Source organism: Protopterus annectens, chromosome 11.part0 (genome assembly GCF_019279795.1).
Source record: "Protopterus annectens isolate FY-2018-M chromosome 11.part0, PAN1.0, whole genome shotgun sequence".
NCBI lineage: Eukaryota > Metazoa > Chordata > Ceratodontiformes > Protopteridae > Protopterus > Protopterus annectens.
The window spans coordinates 186,070,255-186,089,209 of NC_056745.1; the positions used below are offsets into that span (position 1 = coordinate 186,070,255).

The 18,955-nt window shown below is 43.1% G+C and overlaps 1 protein-coding gene across 3 annotated transcripts in view; it reads left to right on the plus strand.

The window, feature by feature from the left end:
- The window catches only part of LOC122815251 (BH3-interacting domain death agonist-like), a 450,925-nt gene that overhangs the window by 105,742 nt on the left and 326,228 nt on the right, over window positions 1–18,955 (plus strand). For all 3 annotated transcript variants that reach the window (XM_044087596.1, XM_044087595.1, XM_044087594.1), the window contains one exon: window positions 12,576–12,862. In XM_044087596.1, coding sequence (XP_043943531.1) covers window positions 12,637–12,862 — 226 coding nt within the window. In that variant the 5' untranslated portion in view covers window positions 12,576–12,636. The remainder of the gene's footprint in view (window positions 1–12,575; window positions 12,863–18,955) is intronic.

Genomic DNA, 18,955 nt, shown 5'->3' on the forward strand with positions numbered 1-18,955 from the left:
GGCCTGAATTCCAAAGTCTTGGGTCCTGCGTCGGTTGCTGTCTCGTCTTCCATGACGTCAGGTCATCAGGGGTATAAAACATGCAGCCGACGCCATTTTCTTTAGTCTTTCTTGCCGCACGGTGCCCGAAGCAGCAGCTTTTCGCAAGTGCCTGTCGGCCGACTCCTGAAATATTCGAGTTTGAGTTTGAGAACCGAAGTCTTCACTAAAGCTAAGTACCCCGTTGGGGAAACTTTTTTTTCTTGCTCCATTCCGATGTCAGAAAAAGTTATTAATTGTATTACTTGTGGGAAGCAAATACCTCATAAGGATTTTCATTTATACTGTATTCCTTGCCTAGGCCCTGATCACAACGTGCCTGGCTGTCTGTTTTGTGCTAGATGTAACCAACGCACTATTAAGCGTCGGTGTATTTTTGCCTCAAAGTATTTTGGAAACAGATTTAACTACCCAGAAATGTTGTCTGATAGCAATCCGACTACCGGAGTACATAAAAAATGCAAGGAAAAGGACAGAGAGAGAGAGACGGTCGAGGTCCAAAACCGACGACTAAGCTTCTCCTAAGCCAGTCGCCGGTACTCAGTGAGGCTCTTTCGCAGCCCCTGATACCTGCTACTTTAGAGTTGCAGGCCTCTACCGACACCCATGTGGAGTCCGGCATGCTGCGAGATACTCAAAAATTATTGGACCCATGGATGTATCTCCCTCGAATAGGTCCAGAGCCGCTGAGCAGGCACTGGCTTCTGAGGAGGTTTTCAGGCCTCAACATTTGTATGTCAAACCGACTACAGCTGCAAAACCAAAGACAAAAGCAACTTATAAAACTAAAAAACTGACGCATGAGCCACATGCACAGGCCTCTATGCCTAAAAAACAAATGATCAAAATGGCTGAAGACCTTATTACCTTGATCACGGGTTCCCATCCCCCTCCAGATAAGAGGCCTAGGCAAGACACTGATTATGAATCTTCAGATCAGGTTTCTATTTCTTCTGATTCCTCTTCTGAAAATTATCTATATCTCCCTTTGAGGATTCTGATGCAGAGGAGTCTATACCATCTGCATCCCCTCCTGAGGATTATTCATTTGGGGAAACCTTGCATACCTTGAGGGAGCATTTTCACTGGGAGAGTCAAGATTTCTCAGAATCAAAAAAGAGGCTCAGCACAGGCCTTTAGCCATTCCCCCTGTTTTAGACATTGTGGATGATGTGTTTTCGGAGTCCAGCTTAACCCCTGACTCCTCCGGCACCCAGTCAGCCTGACAGATTATTACAGGGTCCCTGACTTGCTTACATTTTTATTTAGAAACCCTGCTGCTGATCTTGAAACAATTTCACAGGGTCTAAAGGGAAGGCCTCAACAGCAAAAAATCCTACAGATGGGGAAAAAAAGGTTTATACATCTGCAACCTTGGCAATCAGGGCCTTAAAACTATCAATTTCATATGCTTAAGTATCAACAACATGTTATGGGATTGCTGAAACAGAAAATGATGTTGATTTCTGAATGTGCCGAAAATAAAGAATTGCAGGAATTATTGCATGTAGCTGAACGGGTTGGAAAGCATACTTTGCAATGTGGTTTTGACTCCTTAGAGGCCTCCTGCAGGGCCGCCGTTACTGGATCTGTGATTAGGAGGCATGCCTGACTAAAAGAATTTGCCTGATTATGTTAAAGCTAGATTGCTAGATGCACCTTTACAGCATGATACTGTGTTTGGTATTAAGGCAGAAGAGGTTTTAAAGAAAATGGAAGACAAAGCTAAGTCTATGCAAACTGTTAGACTTCTTACAAGTGCAGCCACCAAGATTCAGTAGACACTGGCCTACATAAAAATTGGTCCTTTCCTGTGTCAGACAGAGCTCAAAGGGGCAAATCCAGATGCCCTAAGGGTTCCAGATACCAGGCGCAAGATTCATACAGGTCAAAGCAATGGGGCACTTCTACCTACAAATCTGGAGGAGATAAAGCACAGACCTACAGAAAGCAGTCCCAATGACTTCCCTCTGCCTACACCAAGCACTTATCTTTTGGCAGCACCCTTAGGGGGAAAATTAGCACTGTTTGCTCAAAATTGGCAGTTAATAACCCAGGACAAGTGGGTACTAAACATAGTATCACAGGGATACAGATTCCATTTCCTTCCATTTCCACACTCTGCCAATGGCAAACGGTTGGCCAGATCTGCCAAAAAATCAGTGGGCAGAGGCACAGAAACAAGTTACGTCCCTCATGGATATGGGGGCCATTCAGCCAGTACCAGAACAGGAAAAAGGACAAGGTTTTTACTCAAGACTGCTCTTGGTACCCAGAAAGGACAAGGCCTGGCGGCCAATACTGGATTTATCGATTTTGAACACATACCTGGACATTCCAAAATTCAAAATGCTGACTTTGCAGCAGCTTCTGTCCATGCTGGGCAAGAATGCTTGGCTGGTGACATTAGACCTAAAAGAGGCATACCTGCATGTCTCAACAAGACAATCGTGCAGAAGATACCTCAGATTCAAGGCTGGCTTAATGCATTACCAATTCTCTGCACTGCCCTTTGGCTTATCTACTGTGCCCAGGGTCTTTACAAAGTGCCTGGCACCAGTAATCGCATTTTGCAGACAAAAAAGTATACAAATATATCCTTACTTGGACGACTGTCTCATTCAAGCAGAGAACAAGGACATTCTCCTTCAATACTTGGCATTTGTGAAAAGGCTTCTAACATGCCTAGGGTACACAATAAATGAAATGAAATCACAACTGGTACCCTCACAAAAGATAACATTCCTGGGTGCAAGCTTGAATACAACTGCCCAGATGGCTTACCTTATGCCAACCAAGCAAAGGCAACTGACTATTTACTTCAAACTGATGGCAACAAAAACCCAGTTATCTGCGAGACAAATTCTGCAGGCTTTGGGCTTCATGGCATCCTGCATCCTACTGATTCCATATGCAAGACTGCATATGAGGAAACTTCAGTGGTACCTAAAAAGTTTATGGAGTCAACATTCTTACAGTCTGGAAACAATGATTCCTCTCATTCCCTGCATACAACAGGAGTTTCTGTGGTGGGCAAAGGCATGTCACCAAAACATGGGATGGGCCTTCACTCTACCCCCTGCCAGCCAGACCTTAACAACAGATGCATCAGATTATGCCTGGGGGGCCCACATGGCAGGAAGATGCATTCAGGGCATATGGACCCCAAAACAAATGCATCTACATATCAACCAGAAAGAGATGCTAGCTGTTCAAAATGCCCAACAGCCTTCAAGGACTTGCTTCATCTGGCACAACTACTGATAAAGACTGACAACACCACCGTCGTGGTATATAAACAAGGGGGCACACACTCATACCCCCTTTGCAGATTAGCCATGGCACTGTGGGACACAGCTTTGACCTACCAAATACATCTTCAAGCTCAATTCCTGCCAGGAAAGCAAAATACTCTGGCAGGCGATTTAAGCAGAAACCTTATGGATCCTCATGAGTGGAAACTAAATCCACAAGTCTTCAGCATGATAACAAAGAGATGGGGGAGACCAGACATCGATCTATTTGCCTCTCCTCAAAATTATCATATGAAAAGATTCTGCACAAGGACTTATCACAGACAAGCATGGAAAGTGGACGCCCTATCCTTCACTTGGAAAAACCTGTCAGCCTTTCCTCCTCTGCCTCTTCTTCCCAAGGTCCTCCTAAAAATCAGACATGAGAAACCAAAGATGATACTAATTGCCCCGGACTGGCCCCCAGTCCTAAGGAACTTGTCTCAATACCCAGCTTGGACCTTACCTCAAAGACCCCAAAACTACTATCCCAGCAAAACAATCAGATCCTGCACAATCAACTCCAGACACTGAACCTGGCAGCATGGCTGATCATGTAGTTATACAAACAACACCTCTCAGTAAAGCTGTGATGGATGTCATTTTGAAAGCCGGAAGGCGTAGTACTAGAGAATCTTATGCTGATTTAAATGGAAGAGATTCTGTGCTTGGAATTGAGCACAAGGAACTGAAACAGCAGAACCAAATATTCCTCAGATATTACAATACTTGACTGAGATGCTTGACAAAGGTTCATCTTTCTCATCAATTAAAATCCATGCCTCTGCCATTTCGGCTCCTTACAATGCAGAGCCACCAATCTTTTCTCATCCTTTACTAAAGCAGTATCTTAGAGGAGCCAAAAATTTAAGGCCTAGAAGATCACCATTACCTGCATGGGACCTCAATTATGTGTTGGAAAAGCTCACCCTGCCTCCATTTGAACCAGCTGCTACCGCTGATATAAAGTTCTTATCATGGAAAACAGCTCTGCTACTAGCAATTACTTCAGCAAGAAGAGTTTCAGAGCTACAGGCCCTCATGGCTGTAGAGCCTTTTATCATATTTTACCCAGACAGGGTGTCTCTGAGAACAAACCCTACATTTATGCCTAAGGTGGTTTCCAGTGTGGCTCTTAACCAAACTATTCATTTGCCAACCTTTTATCCAAATCCACAGAACAAGGGGGAGAGAATTCTGCATTCCTTGGATGTACACAGACAGCTAAGATTCTGCTTGAGCAGGACTAAAGCTCTAAGAAAAACTGAGTAATTACTAGTGACATATCCTGCAGGATCAGAAGGAAAGGCTATTTCAAAGCAGACAATTTCAAAGAGGATAAGCCACTGAATACGTTTCGGCTACTTACACCATGGTAAACCTGTGCCCAAGGGCATTAGGTCTCATTCCACCAGAGCTGCAGCTACTTCAGCAGCCTTTCTCAGAGGAGTACCAACCAAAGACATTCTAGAGGCTGCTACTTAGAGTTCTGTTCACACCTTTGCAAAGCATTATCATTTGCCTCTCTACTCTTAAGTCCAGGGCAGGCTTTGCCACTGCAGTTTTGCAGGGCCTTATAGCCACATCTAATGCTGTTTAGCTCCAGCCTCCCAACCATAGCTTTGGGATTCTACCCAAATGTAATGAAACACGAAGAACATGGTACAGTTGTGTACACTTACCATAAATGTAGATGTTCGAGTGTATTCACTGTTGCAGTCCAGGTTACCCTCCCACCATCCCCCTGTCATTCTGGAGTTTTTCCTTTATCTTCTATAACCTATGTGGTGTATTTGCTTGTAGATGAAGGTAAAGTTTATATTGATGCGTGAGTGTATGTATGTATGTATATATGTATGTATGTGTATATATATATATATATATATATATATATATATATATATATATATATATATATATATATATATATATAGATATAGATATATATAGATATATATATATATACCAGTGGGAGTGGGGAGTGACCTCAGCACAAGAGCTGTAGTAATTGTTTTTTTTGGACCATTTCTAGCTCTTTTGAAGTTCCCTGTTTAAAATCGGCGTTTGCGTGGCTTTGCACGCACCGGTTAAACTTCTTCTGGCTCCGCCAAGTCTGCTCTTCAAATTTTCCCTTAAGGAAGCTCTACTCTTAGTATAATCAGACTACTCGCTATATTATAAGCCTAGCACTTGTTCTCAAAACTTCTGTTCTAAGTAAGCACTCTCATACTAAAGTAAGCACTACATCCACCTACCACCCCTGTGAATATCCACTTCCCTTAAAGGCACAGCACTCCCTTATACCATTCTAGCATGTCGAGTGGTAGATTACTGGCATCCTCTCCAGTTCAGCTGGTTAATCTGGGAATCTTGAGACAATGCTACAATTGTCTCATGTACACAGACAACCCTCTCCTCCTCCCAACAAACACAAATACATGTGAGAGCTGCAACTATATAGCCAAACTGGAGGCTGAACACTCTCAACTCAGGGCTGGCATGACCAGACAGGAGGAGATGGTAACCACACACACAACAAACCCAGTCCCACATAGACCTACCACAACTGCAAACCAAACACATAAAAACACAAAGACATACTCAGAGGCTCTAATAAAAAACTTACCAAAACAACAGAGGCTCCCAAAGCAGACAACCAAAAATCCACCCCCTCAAAACAAAACACATGCAACACATACTTCAATAAATCAGTGTGTCAAACAGTCACAGCCCTTAAGGCCAAACACCATGCCTGATACACTAGTAATAGGTGACTCTATAGTCAGACACACTGATGTCCCGCTTACCAGGCTGAACAAGGAGAGGGTGACTGTGAACTGCCTATCGGGAGCTAGGATCCTCCACATAACACATGCACTCAGGTCACTCCAAAGCAAGTACAAATATGACTCCGTCATTGTCCATGCTGGCGTGAATGACTTGAGACGTACCTCCCTGGACTACATGAAAAGAGACATAGAGGAGCTCTCTGATTATGTAGCCCAGGCTGGTATGACCCTGACCCTGAGCAGCATCTTGCCCTCACCAAGAATGATGCCACAATACAAAGAAAAGATGATCAGCTTTAGTAATTGGCTCAAGTACTGGTGTCATTCTAAGGGGATCCAATGTCTGTCTGCTTGGGATGACATGTTGGGCAAGCCATGCTGCTTCGCAAGGGACGGCTTGCACCTGTCACCACTGGGCTTCCGGATATTGGCTAAGGCTCTTGTCACCCCCATAGTGCCTTTTTTAGGCAAGGCTCAAAAGACAAACCCACCTACTTAGAAAATAAAAATGGAAAAAACTAAGGGTAATGCTGCTCAACGCCAGAAGTCTAAATCTCAAGATGCAGGCACTCCTCAGTATGGAGAACATCAACGTCTGTGCAGTAACTGAAACCTGGTTCAAGGCTCCTGAGAGCACCCCATCGCTACCAGGCTATACCTCAGATCATGCTTTTCGGCCCCAAAACCCAGGCCGAACCACAAAGGGAGGGGGAGTGTCCATATTCATCAAGGACACCCACACCTCCAGGTTATTAGCAACACATGAAGCATCGGAGACCATACAGGTGCAACTAACCATAGGTAAAACTGCTATACAACTGGTAGCATGTTACAGACCACCCTCCCAATCTCAGGAACCCCACTCAGCCTTCCTGAAGACATTGGAGGATATGAATGCATCACAAAATACCATCATTCTGGGAGACTTCAACTACCCTAACATAGATTGGGTACATTATTCTAGCTCTAACACCCTAGCCCAAAGGTTCCTGGAGTTCATAAATTCAAATGCACTGGAACAACTAGTCACCTCTCCCACTAGGGGAGATAATATACTAGACCTGATCATCACAAACATGGGGACAAAATGCTCCACACTGGAAGTATACCCCTCACTAGTGAGATGTGACCACAAACTAATCACCCTGGATATACATATCCCACCTCCACCCCCAGCACAAAAGACCACAGTGAAAAGCTTCTCAAAAGCAGACTTCACTCTTCTTAAGACTGAGATGGTATCCTTTAAGCCCACTGGGCCAGTGGAAACCACATCCCACAATGCTGAATCCTTCACAAATGCTTTCTATGGACATCTCCAAGAATGCATGGATCATGCAATCCCAAATAAATCCAAGACCCTCTCCACCAAAGGCAAGCGGCCTGTCTGGTTGACCTCAGCCATTAACAAATTGTATAACAAAAGAAGGAAGCTACTGCACGACAGAGCAAAATCCCATAAAGGGAAGACATCTCTGATCAACACTAGCAGAAAACTACATTTTCTCATAAAAACATCCAAGGCCAACTTTGAGAGAAAAATCGCTAAGGACACTAAAGATAACCACAAAGCCTTCTCCAGCTATGTTAGAAACCTGGGCGGAAACCCTCAGATATACTCAGAGTTAGTTCACAACGACAAAAATTACACTGAACCCACAGATATTGCCAACATTCTGGCTGACAGATTCATTGCAAATTTTTCCCCTCCCTCACCCCCAAAAGAAGAATTACTTATCCCAGCTGAATGTAATCTCCCTGTCATCTCAGATGTCCAGGTGAGAGCCACCCTCAGCAAAGCTAAAAACACAGCATCAATGGGACCTGACTGCATCCCGGGTTGCGTGCTACGTGAACTCCAAGAGGAGCTAAACCCGCACATAAAAATGCTATTTAACCTTAGCCTTACTACAGGATATGTACCTGAACATTGGCGTACAGCAACAGTGGTCCCACTCCACAAAGGGGGTACCTCTACAGACCCTGGGAACTACCGCCCCATAAGCTTAACCAGCCTGGTCTGCAAAGCTATGGAAAGAATCATTATGGAACTCATAAACAGAGACATTGGGGACCTACAGACACTTGATCCCCCCCCAATTCGGCTTTGTAAAGGGCAGATCCTGCCTTTTGAACCTGGTTGACTTTTTTGAAACAGTCACTAGAGCCATTGATGAGGGCAAAGCAGTCCATACAGCCTACCTGGGCTTGGCTAAGGCCTTCGACACAATACCCCACTCAGGCATCATAGATAAGCTCAACAGCTTAAATGTAAACCCTTATGTCACTAGATGGGTTGCAAACTGGCTAAAGGACAGAACCCATAAAGTCAAAATCGCTGGAGCCATGTCAGACTCGAAGCCAGTCACAAGTGGTGTCCCACAAGGATCTGTCCTGGGACCCCTCTTGTTCGGCATTTATTTCTCAGATGTTAAAGCAAATGGGAGGGTTGTGGCTGACAAAGTTCGCAGATGACTGCAAACTAGGCGCCATAGTCGATACACCAGCTGACACGTACATCCTACAAAAAGGCCTCACAGAAACGGACAACTGGTGCTGGAGTCATGGCCTTAAACTAAATGCCAAAAAATGTATAGTCATCCCCTTTGGGAAAAACAAAGTACCCACAAATTATCACATAGACAGTAACCCACTGAGTACGGAAAAAGTAATCAGAGACCTAGGGACCCAAGTCGACAGCGACCTCTCATTTGACACCCACGTTGCCAAGTGGTTAGAAAGACATTCTACCTTGCACACCTTATCATGAAGGGATTCACATCCAGATCCAAGGATGTCATTGTACCCCTATACTCCTCCCTCATCAGACCCATGATTGAGTACAATGCCCCATTTGGTATGTACCTCACCCGGCACTTGCAGCAGCTGGAGGGACCACAAAATGCCTCACCAAGAGGATCAAGGGTCTCCAACATATGTCTTATTCTGCCAGACTAAAGAAACTCCAGCTCTATTCAGTAGCATATCACCTGCTCAGAGGTGATCTGTGCCTGACGTACAAGGCCATGTCCAATCAGGAACTGATGGACATGCTCCACCTCAAAAAATCCAAATCCATCAGAACCACAAGAGCTAAAGACTTAAACCTCGGCACAAGTATGAATAGGACATGCTGGAGGGATAGACTCATAACCCAGAGGCTTCCCATGCTCTGGAACATAATCCCAGTTCATGTTAGGCAGAGCCCCTCACTGACTCTCTTCAAGAGAAATCTTGATGAGTGGATGGGAAATCGTAAGTTTACCCCAGGGGTCACCTCTGTGTCACTACTAGACAGGGGCACAGTAAACTAATTCTATTATATAAGGGGACCTTCACTGTGTCACTACTAGACAGAGGCACAGTATTCTAAATCTATTCTGTACATTTTTATACCATTTCATGGGGTGGCGAAAGGCACATCACTATGGCTAGGCTTACAAATGTCCCAGGGCAGATATCCCTTTTTGGGGGCACCTGCCATCTGGGGCAAGAAAAACTTACTAAACTATGAAACTAGTGCTTGTTTTATACCCCTGACGTCATGGAACAGGAGACAGCAACCGACGCAGGACCCAAGACTTTGGAATTCAGGCCGACTGAGGGCAACCTGCCAGCAGATTACCCAAATGTAATGACTGCAACAATGAATACACTCTAACATCTACATTTATGGTAAGTGTACACAACTGTACTTTGTAGAGTTTGTTTATGGCAGGGGACCAACAGACTGGCTTCCTTTTTTTTTTTTTTTCTGAGGAGAGCGTCTTGGTTCTATTGGGTATGTTCACTCTAAAGTATATTTTTGCAAAAGCAACTGTCGCTCAAAACTAGTGGCGTATCTTGCTAAATGTTCAGGATGACCTGCATTTTATGTAGGGAAAACTGAATGCAGCCTTTGTAAAAGAATATTATGAATACTGTTATGATATTTCTAAGCACAATGAAAGTAATGCTTTATTTAAGCACTCTACTACTTGTCTGTCTTTTTTTCAGAGTTTAAATTTGCAATTTTGAATCAAGTCACTTTGAAACCCCAAGGTGGGGATGTTAATGTTAAACAGCATTAAAGAGTAAATAACCTAGATGGCAACTTAAGCTACATGCCTTGTATTGCCCAGGAATTAATGATTATGCATATGTTCAGCCTGTTTTGAAGTTGAGAGGAGCGAAACTACAGTAAAGATTCACCCAAATGGTGATTCATTTTCTAAGTTTATTTAAGTTTTGTATTGATTTAAGTGTTAGTTGAATTTTAATGCATTTAGTCATTGTATTAAAATTGTATTTTATGTCTTTAAATCTTACAAGAAATTATTCAGTTAGTTAATATTCCAAATCATATAAATTGCAGTGTGTGGTATTATGGGACATTCTGATGAAATCCTTTTTGTGTGAGGATGAAAGCGCTAAATAAATGTCCTTTTTTTATATGGTATATCTTATTTGGGATGTTCCTTGGACTCTGGCTGTAGCGTTAATTACCTTCTATTCAGGCTAGCACTGCACGAGTGGGAGCTGTCTCGGGAATCTGATTTCAACCTCAACACAACTTGTTTCACATCTCAGTAGAATTCATTGGCAGACCAGCTGAGCAGAACAGAAGTAGATGCTATACAGGGATGTATTTGTGAACCCACTTTACAGGTGAGCTATTCCAGAAGTAGACTAATTTTTTCAGCTGTTTCCTGAAGAGAAAACTCTACTGGGATATCAAACATGGGGGTCTGGGCAACAGATGCCTTCTCCATAAACTGTTCACATTTATTTCAGCATATCTTCCCACCAATACCATTAATTCCTGTAGTGTTAACAGAAGATAGGCAGGGGGCAGGCCAAAAAAAGCTAGCTTTATTCTGGCTGAGGCAACACTGATTCTCCCTTTTGCTGGATCTAGTAAAGGCAAACCGGTCCTGTTGTCCCAGTGTTATGGACCTCTTAAGTAAAAAAAAAAAAACAAGGAATTGTTACTCCATCTCCAACTTGAGAATGCTAAGGCCTACAAAGTGGATGGTTTAGACCTCATACCATTCCGGCACATGTTTTCTGAGGATGTACTGTGCAGCTTATCTTGAGGGAGGAAGAAACCAGGGATGTGTGGAGGTTGTTGCCCTCCTCCTGTACACACCTTTCCCAAACATTATAACCTCAGCAGTGCATCCAGGACCCTGGTAGGCTTTGCTACAGCCATTCTGGAGCCACTTGCCTCTTCACATAGTCAGGGATAAAAGCTCTGGGAGTCTTCCCAATACTCTACTTCAGTAGTTATCACAGTGAACGTAGTAGAGTTATCTTAGGAACTTAATACAGTTGTAAATGTTAGCGTATTCGGTGTTGCAGTATTAATTTCCCCTCCCAATGTCCCCTTTTTTCTGGGTGTATATGAGCTGGATTGGGTATCCCAAGTAACCCTTTCCTATCTTTCTTGTCTAACCCCCCTCCCCCCCAAAATCAAACAACTCCTGCCATCAGGGTTTACCAGCAGCCTGGAATAGGCAGTTTGGAAGGTTCCTTCATTTGAGGTTTATAGCCCTCAGGGACTGGTCCCTCCAGGGTCGGTTGTGCTATGGTTAACCTTCTGCTGGATTCCTCTATCCAGGGCAGAACAGTTGTTCCAGCAGTGTCTTTATGTACAAGTGGAAGGGAGTGTGTTATGCTAAGAGGAGGGAGGGTGATGAACTCTGGAAGTAGAGCATGCTGGCAGACTTCTGCAGGCTGGAATCCTAGGAGTCAGAAGTGAAACAATGAGTGTACTCCTACGAACTGCAATTATGATACATTTGCACTATCTGCATTGTTGAGCTGGACATAGTTTATTGAATTGAGTGTATTAATTTACATAAAGATTATGCAGACTGCTAAAATAGACATTCCTAAAGAGAAACTTAACTGAAAGTTGAGAAAGGATTGCTTTAGCAGAGCCAGAAGTAAAACGGCCCTTTCAGCAGTTGAGAAAAAAGAAGACTGCATATATGTTATGTATAACACAGAATTGTACCGCTACAGCCTTGCTTCTGTAAATCAGATCTGAGTTCAGTGCACCTTTAAACTAAACATTAATCTGCGATGCAAAGATCCCGATGGAAAAGGCCATTTTTTTACATTTTTATCTCTAAGCAGAGTTCCCTTTCAAGCTGTTGTGATTTCTGCATAAGTTATGATTTGTTGTGATTCTTTTCTGACATATTGGAGTATGTTAACTGTACTTCACACAAATTTACTTTCTAGTGAATTTCTGTGTATCTTTTCAACACTGACATAAATGCTATGTGTGCCCCCCCACCCCACCAGGCTTAATTAGTGTGACCTAAAAGGAAAAATGATCCTGAAATCTGTAACTTACGGAAATGTTATTGCACATTTTTTTAAAAAATTCTAATCAGTCTGTGTATAAATGAACACGTCTTTAAATACAGGAAATAAAGTATCTCAGTATCTCATTTTCATATTTTAGGTGCAGTTGTACTGTATGGTGTTGAGTAACTTGGCAGCTCTTGCAAGTGAAGACTTTTGAAATGGATCAACAAAAAACTACGTTTATCTTGTACTACTTCTTGGAACACGATGCTTCTTTTCATGCTCGCTACAAATCCCAGTTGGACAAGTTAAAGCAAGAGGTAATAATGCCAGTAGAAGCAGTGTGGATGAAGACTTTTGAAGATGCAGATGAAAAGCAAGAAGATGGGGATTTGCAGACAGATGGAATTCCTTTGTCAACTCCCGCTTTTAGGACTCATGAGAGTATGTGCCATTTTTAAAGTTTCTTCTTCACCTTTTTATATGCTCTCTTTGTGCAGGCAAACCTTACAAGTAAAGCATTGGATCATATTGGTTTATATTTGTTTTGCTTACAGGCCTGATCTGATGGTGGTAGAGTGTGTGTGTGTGTGTGTGTGTGTGTGTGTGTGTGTGTGTGTGTGTGTGTGTAGCCATGCAAACTAGTTCATAAATAGAAAAATATTCTCTAACTGCTTTGTAGCTTGCAAATCCTCATGGTTTAGTTAGCAGTGAAAAAAAAACCCAGAAATAATGGCAGCTGGGGATATAATCAACTGCATTATTTCTCACAAGTTGTGATACTCTCAGTTTTAGTTTTTAATTGTTTTTTTTTTTTTGTTTGTTTTGTTTTATGAACCCCCCCCCCCCCCTCAGGACAATTAATACTTTTCCCAACAAAGGTATGAGGAAAAAAAAACACAGCATAATCAGACAGAGAACATGGCATCAATTTGGATAAAAAATTTTAAACAATTAATAGATTATTAAACTTAATATTCAAATGCAAAAATACTATCAAATCTCTTTTTGGAGATTTTGTTAACTGTTGTAGTTAGTTCATTTGGGGACATAATGTCATATAGACTGTATTGACACAACCTTGAGGCAGAATTTCAGGCAACTAAACCTGTGCAACTTTTACGGTGAAGCCATCTTTAGAAAAGCAAATTTGGAAGAAGAGAGCATTGGTTTTAAAGTTGGCGACCAAAATATAAACAATGTGTGCTGTGCAGGTTACACAATGCTCAAAACCAGCAGCAAAGAAAAGACGTACTGTATCTGTTGAGAAAAGTTAAAGCCAAAAGTCATAAAATGGGATTAGAACTGAATATAAACAAGAGTAAGATAATGAACACAGAAAAATGACAAAGATTTTGAGCTTGAAGAAGATAGAATAGAAGTTGTAATGAATTTTAATCTTCTGGGCTTTTTGTAAACATGGAAGCAAATAGCAAGGAAGAAATACTTGGCAGAGTAGCACTTGGTCACTCTACAATGACGGCTCTTGACAAAGTATTCAAAAGCAAGGAAATAACACTCAAAACGAAGATCAGACTTGTCCACTCACTCATTTTCTCAGTAGTCAATTATTGGATGTGAAAGCTGATCACTCATTTGAAATTTGGTGCTAAAGAAGGATTCTATGTGTGCTGTGGACTGCCAGAAGAATTAACGAGTCAAATTTGAAAGAGATGAAACTGGCTATGTCACTCGAAGCCCAAATAATAAAGTTACGACTGTTTTATTTTGTTCAGGCCGTCAGAAGAGAGAGATCACTTGACAAGGACATTATGTCTGGAAAGATAAAAGGCACCAGGTGAAGAGGGTGACCTGCTACCAAATGGCGGGACATGTTGACAACCATAGGGATTATGCTGAAGGACCTCGCCGGATTAGTATGGAACAGACTTCTTTTTGGATCTTTAATTCATGAAGTCGCAAGGACTTGAACCTGAGTCTATGGCACCTAGAGAGAGAAAGTGATTGTACATTGAGGTGGCCTCTGCTATTGTCCCATTGGCTGCTGTGTATCTTACCATTTTATTTATTTCCTCCTCTTGTTTCTCTTATATTGTGTACACTGGGACTTGAAAACTTCATGGCCGCAGTCTCATAGCAGCTGCTGAGAGTGGGTTAACATAGCACTTTCCTAGGATCATATTTTCATGTTTTGTCACACTGCCTTGAAATCTTGAGCCTCTGCAGAACACCTGGGTATTCTGCAACATCTGACTAAACTTCCTTCTACAGTGTTGCAGCCATTTTATCTCAAGTTTCTTGCAGTATTTTATAACTGTATCTGTTCATGGTAAATCATGAAGTAAGGCTTTCAGCAAAATGTCAGTTTATTTTGAAGAATTATACTGCTTTGTGAGGATGGGGGTGCTGAATTATGCTGCTTTATGGGGATGGGGGGGAGGGGACAAGGCTCTGTGCCTGGCATTCCTTTAATGTACTTCAGTGTCATTCATAGGCAAGTACTTGATTAGCTGCTGCATTACATTTGATGTTAAATCGGCCTTACCCAAGCCATGGTTGATTAATTATATATTACCCCTAGTGAGAATAACTGAGATTATACCATAGAAAATTTGAGGGGATCAATTTGTGGGGAAAAGCAGATCGCTGCCTGTGTCCATTAGTAGTACCGGGGCAGTGCTACCCATTCATAGATCCAAGTTGCCCTGTCAGTGATGACCTTTGTTTATGTGGATAAGGAGTCTGTTCCAGAGCAGTGATAACCTCTGTGAGATATACCTGTCCCTCTAAACTGTTCTGTTGATGTTGCTGAAGAGGTTTAGATCTCTAGACCAAGTATTTCTGATGCCATGCCATTTGACTTTTTGATGTCCTGTAGGTCCATTCGTATTGGGTTTGGTATGCCTTGTATGCCAGACACAAGTCAACTCTTACCAGTCTGTATGATACTATGTCTTTATATGGCTTCTTGTTTTAGGAGCTGTATTGTTTTACTAAGGTATGCCTGTGGGCATTCCAGTTGCATGTGTCCTTGAGAGATGCCTGCCAAAGGAGGCATTACACTTAAAGATTGGCCTAATGAGTAAAGGGGGAGAATGACATCCCTAGATCTAGACACAATCCTTTTATTTACAAGTTCTGCAGTATAGAAGGACTTTCTTACGACAGTGGGCACGTTGGTTGAAAGTTAGGATACTGTCTACACAAGTCTCTAGATCCAGAACAACAGAGTCAACTCTTAAGAGTGTATTGTCAGTGTGGTAGTTGTAGTGTATAAGTGGGGTGAGGGTTGGGGGTTGGGAAGGACAAAGTTCTCATATATGGGGTAATAAAATGAGGCTTGCCTCCTGTGAAAAAGTGGTATTTTGATTGCCAGCTTAGTGAATTGTTATCATTCAATCATTTTGCTTCAATGAAGTCGCAATTTATAACCTACCATGAATCTATATTTAACCCTTTTCTGGTATCTCTGAATGGGTTCATAGGTTTGTTCTAGGCTATAACCACCAGGGTCTTTACAAGCCTAGCTGTGCAACCCAACCTAGTTATGTCCCTGTGTTTCTTGGATGCCTGTATGGTGGGATATGTTAGTAAGGAATTAGCTAAGGGTTATGGGGGGGTATGTTAGTAGGGGGTTGAGGATTAGTTTACGTACTGTTCATCTCTGTCCATCAGAGACTTGGGGACCAAACCAGGGGTGAATTTGCAACTTCCCATCCAGTGATCAAGGTTTCATTTGAATAGGGTCAGAAATAAACTCTGCATTACATAGCCTAGTACCTACCTATGAACCTATCTGCCCGAAGGCATTTATAAGCCTAGCTGGAATGTGTTGCCTTTCACTGCCCCCTTAGATTAGTTCCCTGTGCCTCTGTCCAGCAGAGCCATTGAAGTGGTCCTTGAGGTAAACTTTCTGTTTCCCATCCACTCGTCAAGGTTTCTCTTGAAGAGGGTTAGCGAGGAGCTCTGCCTAATGTAGATTGGAATCTTGTTCCAGAGCATGAGAAGTCTCTGGGACAGGAATCTATCCCTCCAGCAAGTCCTATTTATTGTTGTGGTGGGGTTTAGATCCTGGAGTGTGTGGCTCGAGGGGATATGATTTTCTTTAGGTGGAGCATGTCCATCAATTCTGGGTTGGACATGGCCTTGTATGTCAGGCAGAGATCACCTCTGAGTAGGCGGTATGCAACAGAGTACAGCTGGAGTTTCTTCATTCGAGCTGCATAAGGCATCTGCTTGAGGCCAGTGATCCTCTTGGGGAGGTACTTCTGTGGTCTTTCCAGTTGTTGCAGGTGTCTTGTACATCCCCAGTGGGGTATTGTACTCTATGATGGGTCTGATGAGTGATGCGTAGAGGGGCCCAATGACCTCTTTCGATCTGGATGCAAACCCTTTTGTAATTAGGTGGGCCACATAGAATGATTTTCTAACCACTTTGGCAATGTGATTATCAAAGGAGAGGTTACGATCTACTTGGGTCCCCAGATCCCTTATTACGTCTTCCGTATTTAGGGGGCTACCACTTGTGTGATAGTTTGTGGGTACTTTGTTTTTTTTCCAAAGGGGATGACTATGCACATTTTGGCATTTAGCTTGAGGCCATGGTTTTGACACCAAGTATCTTGTCTCAGTGAGATCCTTTTGGAGGATGTCTGTGTCAGCCGGAGAGTCAATTATAGCTCCTAGTTTGCAGTCGTCTGCGGACTTGGTCAGCCATAGTCCTCCTGTGCTTGCCTGTACCTCTGAGAAGTATATGCTGAACAGCAGAGTCCTAGGACTGAGCCCTGGGGAATGCCACTTGTAACCGGTTTAGAGTCAGACCTAGCTCCCGCAGCTCTTACCATGTGGGTTCTGTCTGTGAGCCAGTTGGCAACCCATCTTGTGACATAGGGGTTTATGTTCAGGCTGGTGAGCTTGTCTATAATACCCAAGTTGGAAATGGTGTCGAAGGCCTTTGCAAGGTCTAGGTAGGCTGTGTGGACTACCTTTCCCTCGTCTGTAGCCTTGGTAACTGTCTCAAAGAAGTCCACCAGGTTTAGGAGGCATGATCTGCACTTAAAGCCGAACTGGGCAGGGTCCAGTGTTTGGAGGTTCCCAATGTCTCTGTTAATGAGATCCATGATGATGCGCTCCACAGCTTTGCAGACCAAGCTAGTCAGGCTTGTAGGGCGATAGTTCCCAGGGTCTGTTGTGGCTCCACCTTTGTGGAGCGGAATAACTGTTGCTGTGCGCCACTATGTGGGCACATAGCCTATGGAGAGGATGAGTATAAACAGTGTGTTTAGATGAGGGGTTAGTTCATCTTTGAGCTCGTGTAGGATGTAGCCTGGGACACTGTCCGGTCCCATTGATGCTGTGTTTTTGGCTTTGGAGAGGGCTGTTTTAACCTGAGGGTCTGTGATTTCAGGGGCACTACATTTTTCTGGTATAGTTATGAACCCTTTGGGGGGTGAGAGGGGGGTGAAGTTTGCACTGAACCTGTCTGCCAGGATGTTGGCTAGATCGGTCGGTTCAGTGTATTTTGTGTCATTCAGCACTAACTCCGAGCAGATCTGAGAATTGCCACTTAGATTCTTGACATAGCTAAAGAATGCCTTGTGGTTATCTTTGGAGTCCATGGCAATTTTTCTTTCGAAGCTAGACTTGGATGATTTTATGAGGGAACGTAGTTTCTTGCAGATACTGATTAGGGATGTCTTCCCCTCTTGGGATTTTACTCTTTTTTTTTTTTTTTTTTTTTTCTGTACTAGTTTCCTCCTTCTGTTGTATAGCTTGTTTATGGCAGGGGTCCACCAGACTGGTTTCCTTTTCCTGGAGGAGTGAGTCTTGGTTTTGTTTGGGATAGCACGATCCATGCATTCTTGTAGGTGCCCGTAGAGTGCATTAGTAAAGGATTTTGCAGCTTGGACAGCGTTCTCCTTTAGCATGGGGGCTTTGAAACTTCCCACCTCAGTCTTAAGTAACGTGAAGTTTGCTTTTGAAAAGTTTTTCACTGTGGTTTCTTTGACGGGGGGTGGTGACAGAATGTGGATATCCAGAGTGATTAGTTTATGGTCAGATCTAATCAACGAGAGGTTGATGTCTGGTGTGGAACACTGGTCGCCGATGTTGGTGATGACCAGGTCCAATATGTTGTCACCTCTGGTGGGGGTGTTGACCAGTTGATCCAGGGCGTTTGAGTTTATAAATTTTAGGAAATGTTGGGCAAGGGAGTTTGTACTTGAGTAGTTCTCCCAGTTAACGTTTGGGTAATTGAAATCACCCAATATCAGGGTGTTTGGTACGACCTTTATGTTTCCCATTGTTCCAAGAATGCGGAGTGGGGGTCCTGGGACATGGTGGGTGATCTGTAACAAGCTATAATTTGAATAGCAGTTTTTAGTTGCACGTGGATGATCTCTGAAGCATCGTGCTGTGCCATTAACTAACCTGGAGGTGTGGGTATCCTTGATGAATATGGTACTCCCCCGCCTTTTGTAATTTGGTCTGGGTTTTGTGGCCGAATTGTATGGTATGAGTTGTAGCCTGGTAGTGCTGGGGGTGCTCTCTGGAGCCTTAAACCAGGTTTCTGTTATT